Raw genomic sequence first — 17,537 nt, 5'->3', positions numbered from 1 at the left:
ATGAAATACATAATACAACGAAATATTATTAAGCCTTAAAAAGGAAGGAAATTTTAACACATTGATACAACATGGACGAACCTTGAAGACATTATGCTAAGTGAAATAAGTCAGTCACAAATATTGTACGTTTCCTCTTATATGAGCTCCTAGAAGAGTAAAATTCAGAGACAGAAAGTAGAATGGTGACTGCCAGGACCTGGGAGGAGGGCAGAATGGGGAGTTAGTGTTTAATGGGTACAGAGTTTCAGTTTTGGAAGATGAAAAAATTCTGGATATGGATGGTGGTTATGGTTGCAGAACAATGTGAATGCACTTACTTAATACTACATAACTATAAACATAAAAATGGTTAAAATGGTAAATTTTATGTTATCTATATTTTATTATAATAGAAAAGGAAAGTAAATGTTACCATATTCCTGGGGATAATAAAAAAGGTTTGTTTCCATAGGAAAAAAGAAAGGAAGGGGGTGCTAAATATTGGGGAAAAAAGATTCCCTGAGAAACCTGGAAGATTTACACTTATAAATGGTATAAGGGAATTTCTGATTTGCACAGTGAGTGGCTTAGTTCATCCTTCCTAAATAAGCATTAGGCATCAAGAAAGACTCTCCTTAACAGTGTGGAGAAAAAAACAAAACAGGTTTTCACAGAATCACCTACATACAGGTACACACTGGGGGATTTTAAAATATCAGTAACTTTCAAAAACAATTTACATAAAAGCAATACAAAAATAAAAGTAATAGGGGCCAGCCCGGTGGCGCAGGCGGTTAAGTGTGTGCGCTCCGCTGCGGCGGCCCAGGGTTCGCCGGTTCAGATCCCAGGCTTGCACCAACTCACTGCTTGGCAAGACATGCTGTGGCGGCGTCCCATATAAAAACTGGAGGAAGATGGGCACGGATGTTAGCCCAGGGCCGGTCTTCCTCAGCAAAAAAAGAGGAGGATTAGCAGATGTTAGCACAGGGCTGATCTTCCTCACAAAAAAAATAAATAAATAGAAAATAAAAGCAATATATGCCCGTTATAACTGAAAAAATGAAGAAACACACAAACACAAAACTGTCACCCTGAATTCCAGCTACCCACAACTACTGTTAACCTTTTGGTACATAAACCATTCTTTTCCTATGCAAACATATTCATACTATTTTTAAATTGGGATAATACTATTTATGTTTGGTAACTTTTTTTTAGTAATACAAATGTTTTCCCATGTCATGAAATATTATTCTAAAAATTTTTTTAAATGAATGAATAGTATTCCAACCATTACATGAATCTATTTAACAAACTGCTTAATGTATTATGTTTAGGTTATCTGCAATTTTTGTGTCTGCGTTATAAATACCTCTAGATAAATCATCTTGTGTACATCTGATTATCTAAGAAAACTAGCAAAGTTATTAAATCAGTCACATTTTAATACAGCTAATCAAAATAATTCTCTAGAGGTAAGTTAAATGCCAACTGTTAACAGTAATTAACACTGGATGATAGAAATGGGGACTTTCACTTTCTATTTTTTACATTTTTACAACATGTATTACTAGAAAAAAATTTCCTAAGAAGTAAAAAACAGAGAAAACATACTTAATCTGAAAACTAAACCTGTAGATGTAGTATTCTCATTTATTCTTTGACTAAAATCTACTTAAATATTGAGAGCACTGATAGTTCTTTAAAAGTGAAGCTTTAAAAGAGGAAAAAATATATTTGTTAGATTTTAAGTCTGCTATAATCTTGCAAAATCAGTAAGTTAGTACAGGGAGCATGCAACAATAGAATCACAAAAGTTTTTTTCCCAAAGTAGACACAATTGCATAACAGAAATCTTCTAATATGCTGTTTTTCCACAAAAAGACCAAGCTTATTAAAGCTTTAAATTCATAACAAAAAATATGTATGGGGGGGTCAGCTGGTTGAGTCAATTCAAGTATCAATTCAACAAATGAGGTTTAAACAGGATTTTTAAAATCACAGTTATAATAATGATATAAAGTGTATTCCTCCAGACTTCAGGCTCCTTGAAAGCTTGAACAGCAGTATATTCCAATGCACAGTGGTATACATGTTGGTATACCCAGCATAGTTGTGACATCCCTCCTTAGCTTCATCTTTAAACACAGGTGTGGTCAATTCCTCACCAGTGATCTGTTCCACAAGCTCCAGGAATTTGGTTTCTACCTCTACAGCTCTTTCAGTAGATCTAAAACCATCTTCCAAGAGCTAAAGCCAATGGCCTCTGCTCTACCTCACTGACTTCTATGGAGTTGATCACTCCCTTCTTTAAATGCTTTGATCCTTTGGTTTACATGATATTCTTTTTTACATAATTCATCCTCTTCTCACCCTTAAAATACAGCCATTGCTCCAGACCTTCTTAAATATTTTTGTGTTTTGCTATGTTTCCTATTCACCTTCAAGGATTCAACTATCGCCTCTATATAGGTGACTTTCAAAGATATATAGTCCTAACCACTCACCAAACTCTGGCATCATATTCCCAATGGTCTACTGCTCACCAATTTAGCTGGAAACATCGCCTTCCCTCCGTGTCTGAACAACTCTCAGACCGCTTGCAGTATTATTTGGCAATTTTCTCTCCATTCCTCCTAGTATTACCTTAATTTAGGCTCTAGTTTTCTCTGCTTTGGTCTATTGTGATAACAGCATACTAATTAAGAGCCAAAACTCTTCAAGAGCCCATGCCTAGGATGGATTCTTGGCACGTCACTTAGAGCTGTATAATCTTGTCCAAGTTACATAAGGTCTCTGTGCCTTAGTTTCCATATCTGCAACGAATATAATAACAATAGTTACTTTACAGGGCAAATGTGTGTATGTATATTAGGTACTTTGAATGGCACATAGCAAGTGCTTTATAAATGGTTAACTATTAATATTATAGTCTTTGAACTGGTCTTCCAAACTCCAGACTTGTTGACTATAATCCATCCTAAACACTATCTCATCAGATCTCTGTTCTAAAACTTGCAATTTCTAAGCCTAAACTCAAGGGCCAGTCTAACACAAACTGAAAAAAATGGACTACCTATTAGTGCCCCAAAACAAGTACACTCTCTCAAATGCAGAGCAGCCATGTCACCTAACTCCAGGCAGCAACATTTATTGCCACATGTCAAAATCTCCCTATCCATTCTTTGTGATACTTCATTGAGCTGTATACTTTTTATTTTTCTGTGTTGTGTTATGCTTCAAGTTTTTAAAAATCTCACATATGTTGTACACATCAGTGTTGAGTTTGGAATATCTTTACAGACTTTTAAATAAATATAAAGCTAAAAAAAACCAAAACCCAAATAGTACCTTCTACATACTACACCATGTTTTATTTTACTTAACAACATACGGAAGAATAAACATGTATGTAAACACAACCCAAAAGTAATGTACAATCATCACCAAAAAAAATCCCCTACTATCTATCCTTAAGTGACTCTTCAGCATGAGAAACAACTCTAAATTTAATGAATCAAAGAGCCTCTCACCTGTGAAAGCACAGAAATAGACAATGGCTAGTCTGACTGCGGAGGAAAAAGAAACCACAAAAGGGGCATCAAAACTCATAAGGATGATAGGATGAAAATAAAAGTTCAAAAGACAAAAACAAATTAAAAACAAACAAAAATTCAGGGAACCCATACAAGTCGGGGGGAAAAAAAAAACCAAACACAACCTTAAGCTCAGCTGAGTGAGATCATATTTAAAATGTAAAAGTGAATGTGGTTAATAAATAGGCAGGACTGAAGGTACCTTCAGAACTTGAAGATAACATCAGCCACTGAGATTAGATGAAGAAAAATTCAAGTAACAAATTAATATGAACAAATTTAACCATCTTTAAAAGTAACCTACCCTAAGAAATGCTCTGTCAATAAATACATGGCTCAGGAGACCATGAAATAACCAAATACAATCAAGGTGATCAAGGAGTTAAGTTTCTCAAATGCATGACTGATGTAAAAAGCAAGCTATAATCCAATCAAATGAATGTAAAGCCCCCAAATTAGAAAACATTCCAATCACAAAAGTATGTTTCATTTTTAGTATGGGTGGGCTTTGTCAGCATGAATACACTACCCCTCAGGATTATCCATTTCTTTTGATCCAACCCCATGCTCACTAAGTAACCCTCCGACTGTAATTTGGTCTACACAATCTTTATAGAAGAGAGGAGTACTATGTCTCAAAAAGGTATAATCCCTACTGGAAATCCTGGCCTAGGAAAAAAATCCTTTCCACCCTACAACATCCAGCAGTGTTAATTGCTCAACCACCACATACCACTGATATGGCATTTATGACAGTCTCTGTGTTGCTGTGTTAGGTCTCCTCTGCTAGACTAAGTTCCTTTAGAGCAAGGACAATCAATAACAAATATTTATTATGTACCTATTATACCCTAGGTTCTGTTTTAGGTGCTGGGAATACACTGCTGAACAAAAAGTCAAAATCCAAATTCCTATGGAGTTACACTCTAATTTGGGGAGAGATAAAAATACTTAAACAGTGGGAAATTATAGAATACATTACAAGGTGGTAAGTGCTATGGGAACATAAAGCAGAGTAAAAGCACACGTCAATGAGAGTGGTTTGTAATTTTAAATAGGGTGGTTAGGGTAAGCATCATTGAAAAGGTGAAATTTTAGCAAAGACTTGCAAGAGACAGATTCCTAGGTTCTCCTAGGTAGCACTCACAGCTCTATGGCTTATATAAAGGTGAATCTGAGCAAGTTTTTTAAATCTCTGTGCCTCAGTTCTCTCGCCTGCAAAACAAAGATAATCATACCTAGCTCATAATGTTATGAGGACTGAGTTAACATTTGTAAAATTCTTGGAAGACATTATTAAACACTATGAGTTCTGAAATTTTATTTAATTTTTTTAACTAAAAAAATGTAAAAGGTAAAGGAACAGGTCATGCAGATATCCAGGGGAAGAGTATTCCCAACAGGCAGTAGAGCGGGTATAAAGGCCCACATATTCAAGAAGAAGCTATACCAGTGTGGCTGGAATAGACTAGGTTTTGCAAAAGGAAGAATGGAAGAGGATGTCATTATAAAGAGAAGGGGGCAAGGGGAGGGAGTAGCGCTGCTCCTAAACTTTTACTGTTAGATAGGGATTTTTAAGCAGAGGAGTGATCAACTGTTTTGACATTTAAAAAGATCACTCTGTAAGCTATACTGAGAACTGACTGCTGGGGGAGGGAGACATTACATATAAGGGTGGAGAACAGGGAAGCCAGTCAAGAATCTATTTTAATAATCCAGGCAAGAGATAATAGCTTGAACCAGCATGGCAACAATGGAGAAGCTGAGAAGTGGTCAGATTCTGAACATATTTTGAAGACAGAGCGAACAGAATTTGCTAATACAAAATGAGAGAGGAGTCAAGGATGACGCTAAGGTTTTTGGCCTGAGGAACTGGAAAGATGGAGCGGCCATTAACTAAAATTGATTGTGGTCTTAATAGCTGACAATGACTGAGTTCTAACTATATGCCAAGTGTTCAGGTAATCTCCTGACATGCATGATCACAGTTAATCCTCACTACCCATGTGGTGGGTATCCCTTTCAACCAGTGTAGAGACCTGCTGATTGTTGGCACGCTGCGATTCAAAACTAACAGCTGTTTCAAGCACCTAAGTTACTTAACCAGTATTCATCATTACAGTCACAGGATGTAGCACTGTCCTGAAGATAATAAACATTCAACAACTATTTACTGAAATAGCTTTTCTAAACATGGGCTAATAAGTCAAATGACACGAGTTCAGTGCAGAAGTGTCTGGCCTCCCCAGATGTCTACCAACTTCTGCATGTGATTGAGACACAGATCCCGCAAGTCAGGAATGTTTTTTCAATTCAGAATCACAATTTCAGAGACTGAACAGACTCTTTCACGCCCCTGGGTAGAGAAGCAACTAGTATGGGGCAGGTACAAATGATACCGACAACTAATTTCATATAGTGATCCCTCCCTTAACTACGTTTTGTCACTCTCTCCCACCACACACCCCTCCCCTTGGCCTCTCACGCTGACTTGCTAGCCCCTAATCCTCTCTCTGGTCCTATTTTCCCCACCCCCATCACCTCCCTCCCCCCAACACAACCATACTACTTCCTACTGCCTTAACTTGACTCGTGTTGCTTCCTCAACTTCTCCAACCCATTGTTAACACTGCCCCCTCCACCCGTGCCTCTTCCAGCAGCTGGGGTGGGGACGTGGAGGGACTCGCCCTCAGCCTTAAATCCGCCAATCACAAATCCTATCTGCACTTCAGACCCAGACGGAGAAGAAGCACTCCTTTCAAGAGGACTTGACCGCTCCACCCCCTCGGAACCTTCCCCTATAGACACTGTTGATAACTGCAGCATATGATAGGGAGGGAAAGCTTTCGGAGGCAGAGAATCCAAGCTCCAATTTTAGATCCGCCACTCACTGGTTACCTTCTTGAGGCCGTTTCTTCATCTGTAAGATGGATATCATAACTACCCATTCTCACGAAGCTGATAGGAACCTTAAGGTTGGTCTCTATCCCTCACATTATGCAACCTGGTATTATCCACTGCGCTCTGACTACCGAACCCCTCTGGATCGTCAGTGAAGGTCAGGGAACCTGAATTACCATCTTGCCCTCCCCGCGGCCCCTAAAACATTTATCACGCACACAGTCAGGAAACGCGTGTCGCACTCGATGGATGCCAACCCAGGGCGGGAGCCGGGGCGACTGAGTGGTGAGGGAGGTGTGCGAGGTGGGGGGTGGGGCAGCCCCCACACTCAGGCTCGGCCTCCAACTGCACTCCCGAGGGCTTCGGTTTCCTCCTGCGTCAAAGTAGGTAGGAACGAACTGCTCAGCCCTCTTCCAGCCAGCGCGTCTCCTCACCCGCCCCACACCCCTCGGGGCTCGGATCTGAAGGAGCTGCCCTTTCGCTCGTCCTCGATTACGTTCCTCCCGGCCCCTCCCCCCCAACTGTCACCCCGACCGCGCCGCCCACCCCCAGGCCCCACCCGGGCAACGGGACCCCCAGGCCCGGCCCGAGGGGCCCGCCCCAGGCCGGTACTCACGCCCGCGGCGGCCGCGGTGACGGCGGACTGCTCGGCGGCGCCCGCCGAACGGAGCCGCCTCCGGCCGATCTGCTCCAGGCTGAGGAACTCGTTAGACAGGTCCAGAGAGTCCGTGGCCGAAGCGACGGAGTGGCTGTGCAGCTCCAGGCTGCTGCGGAGGACCACCATCTTTGCTCCTCCACGCCCGACCGTCCGCGGCGGGAGACGGAGCCCAGCTCGGGACGGCAGCCGCTCAGGCTCTTCCGCGCTCCGAATTCTGGCGCCACAAGCTCCGCGCCAGCGGCCGCAGCGCGCGCGCCCGGGATCCCTCCGCCGCATGTCCCGCCCACGCCGCCACCCTACAACAGCGAGCTCGAAAGTTTCCTTCCATCTGTCAAGGGAAGGACTTCGGGCCGAAGTTGAGGAGAACCCGCACCGACAGAGTCGAGGACCTGAGCGGACAGTGGCGGGAGGACGCTGACTTCTTTTTCTTATATAGTTCCGGCTTGCTGGACTCGGCGGAGGGAGACGACGGGTAGCGGACGTGGTCCCGTTTGGAATTTTGGCGCGTGGATGTCGGAGGGGGAGGGGAGGCTCCCGTCCGCTCTGATTGGCTGGCGGGGGCCTGGCGGCTCCTCCCCGCCCCTCCCGACACCTGCCTTCAGCTTCCCGCCCTGCAGGATTCAAATGCAAAATGCCGAGTCCTTGACTGGGGGCGGGGGAGAAAGCACTTGGCCTTTGACAGCTTTTGACTTGATCCTTAAGAGCTTTGTACCGATAGCTTAACCAAAACAAGTTAACTTCCAAAAGAAAACAGGAGAGGAGCTAAAAGCGAGCTGGCAGAGTACTAAAGGACGCAGGTTCTGTACCCAGCGCTGCCCTATCCCACGTAAACGCTCTTGAGCCAATTATTCACCTCTCCGGGTCTTAATTTCCTCATCTGTAAATTAACTCTAATAATAATACGTACAGTTCTAAAATACTATTATATCTTAAAACTGTGTCTGCACATATAAACGTTTGCTATGATTACAGAATTACAGAAAATGGCTTCTCTAAGATTACAGCGATTACTTGAATACTTTGAGATGGACAACATGCTGAATGATCAGAATGTGAAAGGAGTCCTAGTGACAGAAACAAAAGCTATTTATTGATTTGGATAACTACATTTCCTCAATTCGATAACTACAATTCCTTAATTCAATGAATTAAATATTTATTGAGCATCTGTTATGTGCCAGGCACTATTCTAAGCACTGAGGAAGCAGCAATGAACAAAAAGAGCAAAAATGCCCTCATGGAACTTTTGGTGGAAGGAGGAAGACAATAACCTACATAAATGATATATTTGTTAAAAGACGGTAAGTGTTACAGAGAAATATAAAGTAGGGAAAGGGAAAGGAAGTGTGCAATTTTAAACAGGGTGATTAGGGAAGGTATATCTGGGTGAAGAGAGATACAAGTGGAGGGGACAGCGAAGCCAATGAGATCAAAGAAGAAAGAGCAGAGAAGAGCAGATCCTGCAGGGCTGTGGGCCTCAGCTTTAAGGTTTTTTACTTTTTATTATACGTGAGATGAAAAGACATCACAGGGTTTTGAACAGAGCAGTGACTTACTCTTTTTGAAAGAATCCCTCCAGCTGCTGCACGGAGAATGCAATACTTGGGACATACTTATACTAAAAACGTTTTGTTGTTTATCTGAACTTCAATTTTAACTGGATGTCCTGCATTTTTATTTGCTAAATCTGGCAACCCTAGTTAGGAGTCCACTGCAGTTATCCAGGCAGGAGATGACGGTGACACAAACCAGTGTGACAGCAGTGGAGGTAATGAAAAATGGTCACATTCTGGGTATATTTGGAAGACAGAGGCAACTGAATTTGCTGATTAATTGGATTTAGGCATGAAAGAAATAGAGGAGTCAAGGATGACTCCAATGTTTGTTTTTTTGCTTGAGCTAATGGAAGATGAAGCTGCGCCTAACTTAGATGGAGAAGACTATGGCTAAAGCAAGTTTGGAGGGAATATCAAGAATTCCTTTTGATACACATTTAAGATATAGAAGTTATTATATATTCTGCACTTAAAGTTTGGCCTTTTGAAAAGTTTTCAAAAATGTATGCACCGGGCCGCCCAGGTGGCTTAGCGGTTAAGTGCGCGCACTCCGCTACTGGCAGCCTGGGTTTGGATCCTGGGCGAGCACCGACGCACCGCTTCTCTGGCCGTGCTGAGGCTGCGTCCCACATACAGCAACTAGAAGGATGTGCAACTATGACATACAACTATCTCCTGGGGCTTTGGGGGAAAAAAAAAGGAGGAGGATTGGCAATAGATGTTAGCTCAGAGCCAGTCTTCCTCAGCAAAAAGAGGAGGATTAGCATGGATGTTAGCTCAGGGCTGACCTTCCTCACACACACACACCAAAAAAATGTATGCACCGTGTTATTTACCACAGCATTACTGATAATGTCAGAAAACTGAAAGCAACTTGAATGTCCTTCAGTGGGGCCTCACTTAAGAAGAATGCTATACAGACATTAAAAATTATGATGTAACTCTGTGTTAATTTAATTATATTGAAAGTTGTGCATTGTATGCATTGTATTGTATCTTGTTAATTTCTGAATGATAATATAATTGTGTAATTTCTTTGTACTTTTCTCAATTTTTCTGTCTTTTTGCATTGAATATGTATTACTTTTACAATAGAAAAAAAAGCTTTAAAATGAGTGTTTGCCTAATATAAATGAAAGAGGAAAGAACAATATTTAAAGTAGCATAGTCTACCTATATGATACGTTCACTTTTCTTTATGCATATTATACTTCAAAAAATTTATAAAAAGAACATCTACCCAAAAAGCTTATGCATTTGTGATTTTGTGGGATATTATCATATTGACCTCCACAGAAGTTATAGCAGTCATTTAGTTCTTTTAAAATAAGCTAAGAAATAGAAATTTCAACAATATTAAGAATTACCACACTCGCTTCAACCATTGGTTGGTGTAGTGGGTTGATTTGTGTACTCCAAAATGATATGTCCAGGTCCTAAACTCTGGTACCTGTAAATGTGACCTTATTTGGAAATAGGATCCTTGCAGATGTAATTAAGATTCTTGAAATGAGATCATCCTGGATTTATGGTGGACCCAAAATCCAATGACTGGTGTCATAAGAGAAAGGAGAGGGAGATTTGACACACAGAGACACACAGAAGAAGGTGATGTGAAGATGGAGGCAGAAATTGGAGTGATGCTTCCATAAGCCAAGGAATACCAAAGGTTACGAGCAACCACTGGAAGCTAAGAGAGAGGCATGGGACAGATTCTCCCTCAGAACCTCCAGAAGGAACCAACCCTGCTGACACCTTGATTCAGACTTCTGACCTCCTGAACTGTGAGAGAATAAATTTCTGTCTGCTTTTTTTTCTAAGCCACATAGTTTATGGTAATTTATTACAGCAGACTTAGGAAACTTAAAGAGTTGGCTTGGAATTGGTCTTCAGTAGGTGATACTTCTTTCCTTTTCAGAAGTCTTAAGCTATTGTAGATAGGAGTGAATGATTTAGGAAAAGAAGGCGCAGTAGAAACTGAGGTTCTTTCCCACAACCCCTGACTGCTTAAAGAGGGTCAAGTGTCTTTACCTCACGTGTGACAGAAAAGAGGGCTGAGGTAAGAGCTGATCATAATACCATTACCTCATTTGAGATGAGGTCATAGGTGGGTCCCTTTCTGTTCTTTAGTAACAAAGTTAAGGTCATAGGTGGGTCCCTTTCTGTTCTTTAGTAACAAAGTTAAAAAGTAAACATCAATTTGGACAGAGATTTCTTTCAGGAATGTCGTAAAAGTGACGTTACTTAAATCCAATAGCTAATCTCATGGATTTCCCGCAAAAGGGGAAAAACCATTAATCACATGGAGGTGGGGGGATCGTAGTAGACATTTGCCATTTTTTAACTACCCTGAATTTAAACAGACATCTCTCCCAGCTGAGAGATTTTCTCTTTGAATGGGTTTGGGTTAGGCAGGGGCCCACCTCCTTTGATGGAAATCCTGCAGAGACAGATACTTCATTTCCCTGTTAACCGGCAACTAGGACTCAGATGTGTGACCTCAGGTCAGTGGGCTGCTCCCACCTCGGAATTCATTGCCTCTTGAAGGAGTGACCTAAAGATGCAGGGCTGATTATTCATGGTGGCAGCCCCAGAGGTTACAGAGGCAGGCGCATTAATGGTGGCATCCTAACCGGCTGATTCTTGGAGCATTATATCAATGTGACTTGGCTGTGATTCCACCCCTACAGGCCCCACCCAACCTCCCTCCTCCCCATCCTTTCAGTAAATTTGATTTTCTGTTTAAGTTAGCCAGAGATGGTTTCTGTCGTTTGCAACCAAGAACTCTGACTGGTATAGAGGCTTCAGGTCAGAAAGGGAAATTTTACCAGTGGTTTCCCAGAACGGACACTGACACAACGAAATGTTGGGAGGCCACGTGAGACACACACCCCTTTCAGATCTGAGGGATGGAGGGTCAGGAGAGAAGATACATGGGCACAGGAAGTGAGCTGGGAAGATATGTTATAATTTTATGATACTCTTTCAGATTTTCCCTCTATATCAGCCTGCCCTGAATATACTCAATTTCCCAATTTTCCCATGTAAGGTATGGTACACAGCCCTGCGTCTCACACCACAGGCATGGGCTGGCCTGTGCAGAGGGCCCGGGGACTATAGCATCCCTCCCACCCCACTCTAGGTAAAATGAATAATAACAGTACAGCATTCCAACCCAGCCCAGCTCCCTCTAAAATAGTGAGGTGCTCCTTCCCAAGGCTCCCATAGTACTTTGCTGCCTTTTATCCCTTCAAAACAGGAAAGTAGTAATAAGATAATTGCAAATTAAAATAACAATGAGAATGCCAGGTTTTTGGTCTATATTTTTGTTTTTTAATAATAATACTCAGTGTGATATTGAAGTATAGGCCCATTTCTTAAAAGCAACATAGCAACATGTATCAAGAGACCTGGAAAATATTTAAAACCTTTGGCCCAGGAATTCCACTTCTGGGACTCCATCCTAACATACTAATCAGGGGCATGGACCAAGATTTATGTACAAAGATGTTGATTGCAGCTTTATTTATAATAGTAGGATCTGGGCTGGCCCCGTGGCTTAGCAGTTAAGTGCGCGGGCTCCGCTACTGCCGGCCCGGGTTGGGATCCCGGGCGTGCACCGACGCACCTTCTCCGGCCATGCTGAGGCCGCATCCCACATACAGCAACTAGAAGGATGTGCAACTATGACATACAACTATCTACTGGGGCTTTGGGGAAAAAAAAAGGAGGAGGATTGGGAATAGATGTTAGCTCAGAGCCAGTCTTCCTCAGCAAAAAGAGGGGGATTAGCACGGATGTTAACTCAGGGCTGATCTTCCTCACAATAAATAAATAAATAAATAAATAAATAAATAAATAAATAGTAGGATCTGAAAACAAACTAAAGGTACAATAGTAGGGGAAAAGTTGAGTGAACAATAGTCTGTCCATGCAGCTCTTTCTATTAATGTTGATAAATGTGTTTTTTTTAGAAATTTTTTGTTTTAAAAAATTCATTATTAGAAACTAATACATGTGAAAAATTCAAGCAGTACAGAAATGTAAAAGATAAAGGTACAAGTCACTCTGTGTGATTGCTATGAGGAAAAAGAAGTTTTCTCATTCCACTGGGGCTGCCCAGCCTGGAAAATATGAATATGGGACTGCCAGCAGCCATCCTCCCCACAGCAAGAAGTGAAGTCACCTCCGAATGAAGCCAAGCACTGAGAAGCAGACTGAGAGATGGGAGAAAGAAGGCCTGGGGAACTGTGTTCTGCTTTTTGGTCCCTTGAGACCCTAGTTTCAGCAGCTCATCCTCTGACTGTGAGAGCCACTTCAGTGTCCTTCCTGTTAAACGAGGTGATAAACAGCCTTTCTGCCTTCACTTTTAATTGAACAAGTCAGGACTAATAAAACCGGGCCAGCTGTTTTTTGGAATCAAATTATACTGTTTGTGCTATAATCCTATTCCAATGATCAATTAATTTTTCCAACAACCTCCTCGAAATGAGGTCTATTTGGCATGAAATGGGCTCGGTAAACCACTAAGGCCCCCTAAATAATCACTTTTTCTTCATGGTCACAAATCCTCCTGGGAATAGGCATCAAGTTCTCCAGGGTATAGTGTCTGGAATACATATTTTTTTTCCTTTTATGAAACTCAAGACAGCAAGTAGTCATATTTATTCAACCTTATGTCATCTCCTCCAACATTTTCTCAAAGATCCATAAGAAAATCTAAATCTATGGATTTGGGGGTCATAATCTAAAGCACTTTCAGTACACTGGGATATAACTCTTCTGGGTCTGAAGATTTTTAACCCATTTAAGGCAATTTCGTGCTTTCTACCGCTGTACCCGTCTTAGTCTTAATTTCCTCTTACTGCTATTTTCCTTATTCTTTCAAGGTTGAGAATCACTTTCTTTGATAGACAAAATGCAAGCAAAACAGACATTGGGTATTCTTGTTTCCTTTCAGTTGTCTGATCACATCATATCATATGGTCCCAGGCAATGGGATTCTCTCTCCCTTTTTCTTCTAGCTCTTAATATTGAGCATTGAAAATACTCCCTCCTCTGATAAAAAATAAACCCCCATTTTGTTATTAAACCTCGGTGTATTATGTGCTGTAGACTTCCTGAATCTCCTCTTTCACATCTGTGGCCTCTTTTTATACTTTCTTTTGTTATGTGTTCCTCCTACTCTAAACTCCTGCCCTTTAACATCCTAATTTCATTGGGTATTGGCTTCCTTGAACGCATCTCTTGTTTCTTCCTCATCCAGATCATTGGAGTTTGTAGGTCAAAATCTGGTTCTAAGCACCTCCTACTCCTCTGAAACCATATCCCTTTTTATAGTCTCTACTATGCCCTGGTGGTCCAGTAGTTGGTGCTCTCACCACAGTGGCCTGGGCCTGGGTTTGCTTCCCAGTCAGGGAACACCACCACCCGTCTGTTGGTTGTCATAATGTGGCAGCTGCGTATTACTATGATGCTGAAAGCTATGCCACTGGGATTTCAAATATCAGCAGAGGGGGCTGGCCCGGTGGCGTAGTGGTTAAGTGCGCGTGCTCCGCTTTGGTTGCCCAAGGGTTCGCAGGTTTGGATCCCAGGTGCGCACTGATGCACCGCTAGTCAAGCCATGCTGTGCCGGTGTCCCATATAAAGTAGAGGAAGATTAACCAGGGCCAATCTTCCTCGGCAAAAAGAGGAGGATTGGCATCGGATACTAGCTCAGTGCTGGTCTTCCTCACACACACACACACAAAAATACCAGCAGAGTCACCCATGGTGGGCAGGTTTCAGCAGAGTTTTCAGACTAAGAGAGACTAAGAAGAAGAACCTGGCCATCCATTTCTGAAAAAACTGGCCACGAAAACCCTATGAATAGCAGTAGAGCATTGCCTGACCCACCTGGAATGTGAGAGGATGGAGCAAAACGACCAGGCAGGGTGCCACTCTGCTGAACACAGGGTCACTAGGAGTCACAATCGACTCCATGGCACTAACAACAACACAACCATGAAGTCATATGAATATTTAAAATATGATCTATTTTTTTCAATTTAAAAAGTAATTCCTATTTATAAGAGAAAGTTTAAAGCATAAAGAAAGCACATTATGGCAGAGACTGCTGGCTGCCCTGTACCCCCTTCTCTATTGCTTGCCCCGCAACTCCAGACCACCTCCACCCTGGGTAAACCAGTGAACTTCTCTGCTATCTGGGAGCCAACCCATGCCTTCTCCGACGAGGTCCAAACCTCTTTCATATTTGCCGTTTTTTGTTTTGTTTTGTTTTTTGTGAGGAAGATCAGCCCTGAGCTAACATCCATGCCAATCCTCCTCTTTTTGCTGAGGAAGACTGGCCCTGGGCTAACATCTGTGCCCATCTTCCTCCACTTTATATGGGATGCCACCACAGCGTGGCCTGACAAGCGGTGCATCGGTGCGCACCCAGGATCCAAACCTGGGCCCCCAGCAGCCGAGCATGTGCACTTAACTGCTACAACACGGGGCCGGCCCGGTACATATATAGTTTTATCAAGCTTTCTTTATTTTTATTGTGGTAACATTGGTTTATAACATTGTGTAAATTTCAGGTTTACATCATTATACTTCTATTTCTGCATAGATTACATCATGTTCACCACCCAAAGACTAATTGCAATCCATCACAAATACACATGTTCCTAATCATCCCTTTTGCCCTCCTCCCTCCTTCCTTCCCCTCTGGTAACCACCAATCCAATCTTTGTATCTATGTATTTGTTTGTTGTTGTTTTTATCTTCTACTTATGAGTGAGGTCATACGGTATTTCACCTTCTCCCTCTGACTTATTTCGCTTAGCATAATACAATGTCCATCCATGTTGTCACAAATGGCTAGATTTCATCGTTTCTTATGGCTGAGTAGTATTCCGTTGTGTATATATACCACATCATCTTTATCCATTCGTCCCTTGATGGGCATTTAGTTTGCTTCCAAGTCTTGAATAATGCTGCAATGAACACAGGGCTGCATGTATCTTTATGCATTCGTGTTTTCATGTTCTTTGGATAAATACCCAGCAATGGAATAGCTGGCTCATATGGTAGTTCTATCCTTAATTTTTTGAGGACTCTCTATACTGTTTTCCATAGTGGCTGCACAAAGTTTGCACTCCCACCAGCAGTGTATGAGAGTTCCCTTCTCTCCACATCCTCTCCAACACATGTTGTTTCCTGTCTTGTTAATTATAGCCATTCTCATTGTAGTTTTGATTTGAATTTCCCTGATAGTTAATGATGTTGAACATCTTTTCATGTGCCTGTTGGCCACCTGTATATCTTCTTTGGAGAAATGTCTATTCAGGTCTTTTGCTTGTTTTTTAATTGGGTTGTTAAGTTTTTTTGTTGTTGATAAATTTGTCCTTCTTAAGTACTCTTCACCAGCCCTAGGTACCATCTAAAGTTTCCTTATATGTTATAGCTACACTTATATCATAGTTACTTCTTTTGTTTTGTTTTGTTTTTGCTGAGGAAGAGTCTCCCTGAAGTAACATCTGTTGCTAATCTTCCTCTTTTTTTGCTTGAGGAAGATCCCTGCTGGGAACCCAACCCAGGCCAGGGAAACAAAGGATGCCAAACTTAACCAACAGGCCACGGAGCCACTTGGCTGGCCCCTATCATAGTCAACCCTATGTGGAAGTGTGTATTCAGAGCTGAGATGCAATAAATCGATAACCAACACGAGGATTTATGCTCAGTCTTTAGGATTTATGTACTTTAGAACTCACGAGACTGAAGAGATCTGTAGACAGCCTATAAACCAACCTAAGAATTTCAGTTTTTATAATGGGAAGTACCCTGATCAGCTATATATGACCTTTGCAAATATAGGCAATTCAGAAGGCCATAAAGTGAAAGTCCTCCATACCATTCATTCACCAGAAATAAACACTGTTTTAACAATTTGGTGTCCTTCCTCCCAGACTGCCAGCAAATAAACAAATACATGATTAACACAAAATGGATACCACGCGACTCTTTTTCAACTTTTTTTTACTTACTATATCAAGGAAACAATGTATCTTTCTGAGCCAATACGTACAATTTTCCTATTTAAAAAAATGTTACAATACGGCCAGATTTGGGGGTGATAGCCTTCTCTGAAACCGCCCTTGATGAGGAAGTATTTGGAATTAACCTCCCCGCTCCCTCCTCCCTCCCCAGCTCCCCGCGGACTCGAGGCTCCAAGCGCTCAAGCGTCGTTTTTCACACACAAGGTTCGCTTATTTCACTCGCACACGTCGAGTCTTCGGCGTCTCATCCGGTTCCTCCACAACTGGCAACCCGCCCCAGGGCTGGAAGATGGGTCTCAGACTCCTCCGGGAGACTCACGAAGTGCCGTGCAGGGTCCAAGGGCTTACCAACTCCAAGCCCTCCCCTGACATTTCTCCAAGCCACCTGCCAGCGACCTCTCCTCTCCCCCAGCCGCCCGGACCCTCGCGGTTACCGACACCCCTAGCACTGCCGGCCCCGCCTCAGCAGGCACCAGCGCCGCCCCGCCCCTGACTCCACCCACCTCGCCGGGCTCCGCCTACTCGAAACACGCGGTCCTCCTGGTCCCGGGCTCCGCCCACTGGGAACTCACGCCGCTCACCCACCCCAGATCCGCCCACTTCGCCCTGGCTCCACCCTTCCGGAACCTGCGCAGCGCGTCCCGCCCAGGCTCCGCCCTCCGGAATTTGCACCGCCCGCCAGGGCCTCGCGCGCGGGGAAATGCGCCGCTCGCCCTGCCCCGGCCCCGCCTACCCCGGGAACTGCAGCAGCGGCCCCCCCCCCCCGGCTCCGCCCACTCCGCACCGAGAACCCGCGCGGGCT

The 17,537-nt window shown here is 42.8% G+C and overlaps 1 protein-coding gene across 4 annotated transcripts in view; it reads right to left on the bottom strand.

Annotated features, from left to right (window-relative positions):
* Positions 1 to 7,428, bottom strand: part of ATAD2 (ATPase family AAA domain containing 2) — a 62,560-nt gene extending 55,132 nt beyond the window's left edge. For 3 of the 4 annotated variants that reach the window (XM_087447478.1, XM_004431095.3, XM_087447480.1), the window contains exon 1: positions 7,096 to 7,428. In XM_087447478.1, coding sequence (XP_087303604.1) covers positions 7,096 to 7,413 — 318 coding nt within the window. In that variant the 5' untranslated portion in view covers positions 7,414 to 7,428. Of the gene's footprint in view, positions 1 to 2,628; positions 3,285 to 7,095 lie in introns of those variants that run through there. The other variant, XM_087447481.1, reaches the window with a different exon arrangement.
* Positions 7,429 to 17,537: the final 10,109 nt, after the last annotated feature.

Source organism: Ceratotherium simum, chromosome 23 (assembly GCF_057802395.1).
Source record: "Ceratotherium simum simum isolate JZ-2026a chromosome 23, ASM5780239v1, whole genome shotgun sequence".
In the NCBI taxonomy this organism is placed as follows: domain Eukaryota; kingdom Metazoa; phylum Chordata; class Mammalia; order Perissodactyla; family Rhinocerotidae; genus Ceratotherium; species Ceratotherium simum.
The sequence above is the reverse complement of the archived record's forward strand: the minus strand, read 5'-3'. Positions and strand labels throughout refer to the sequence as shown.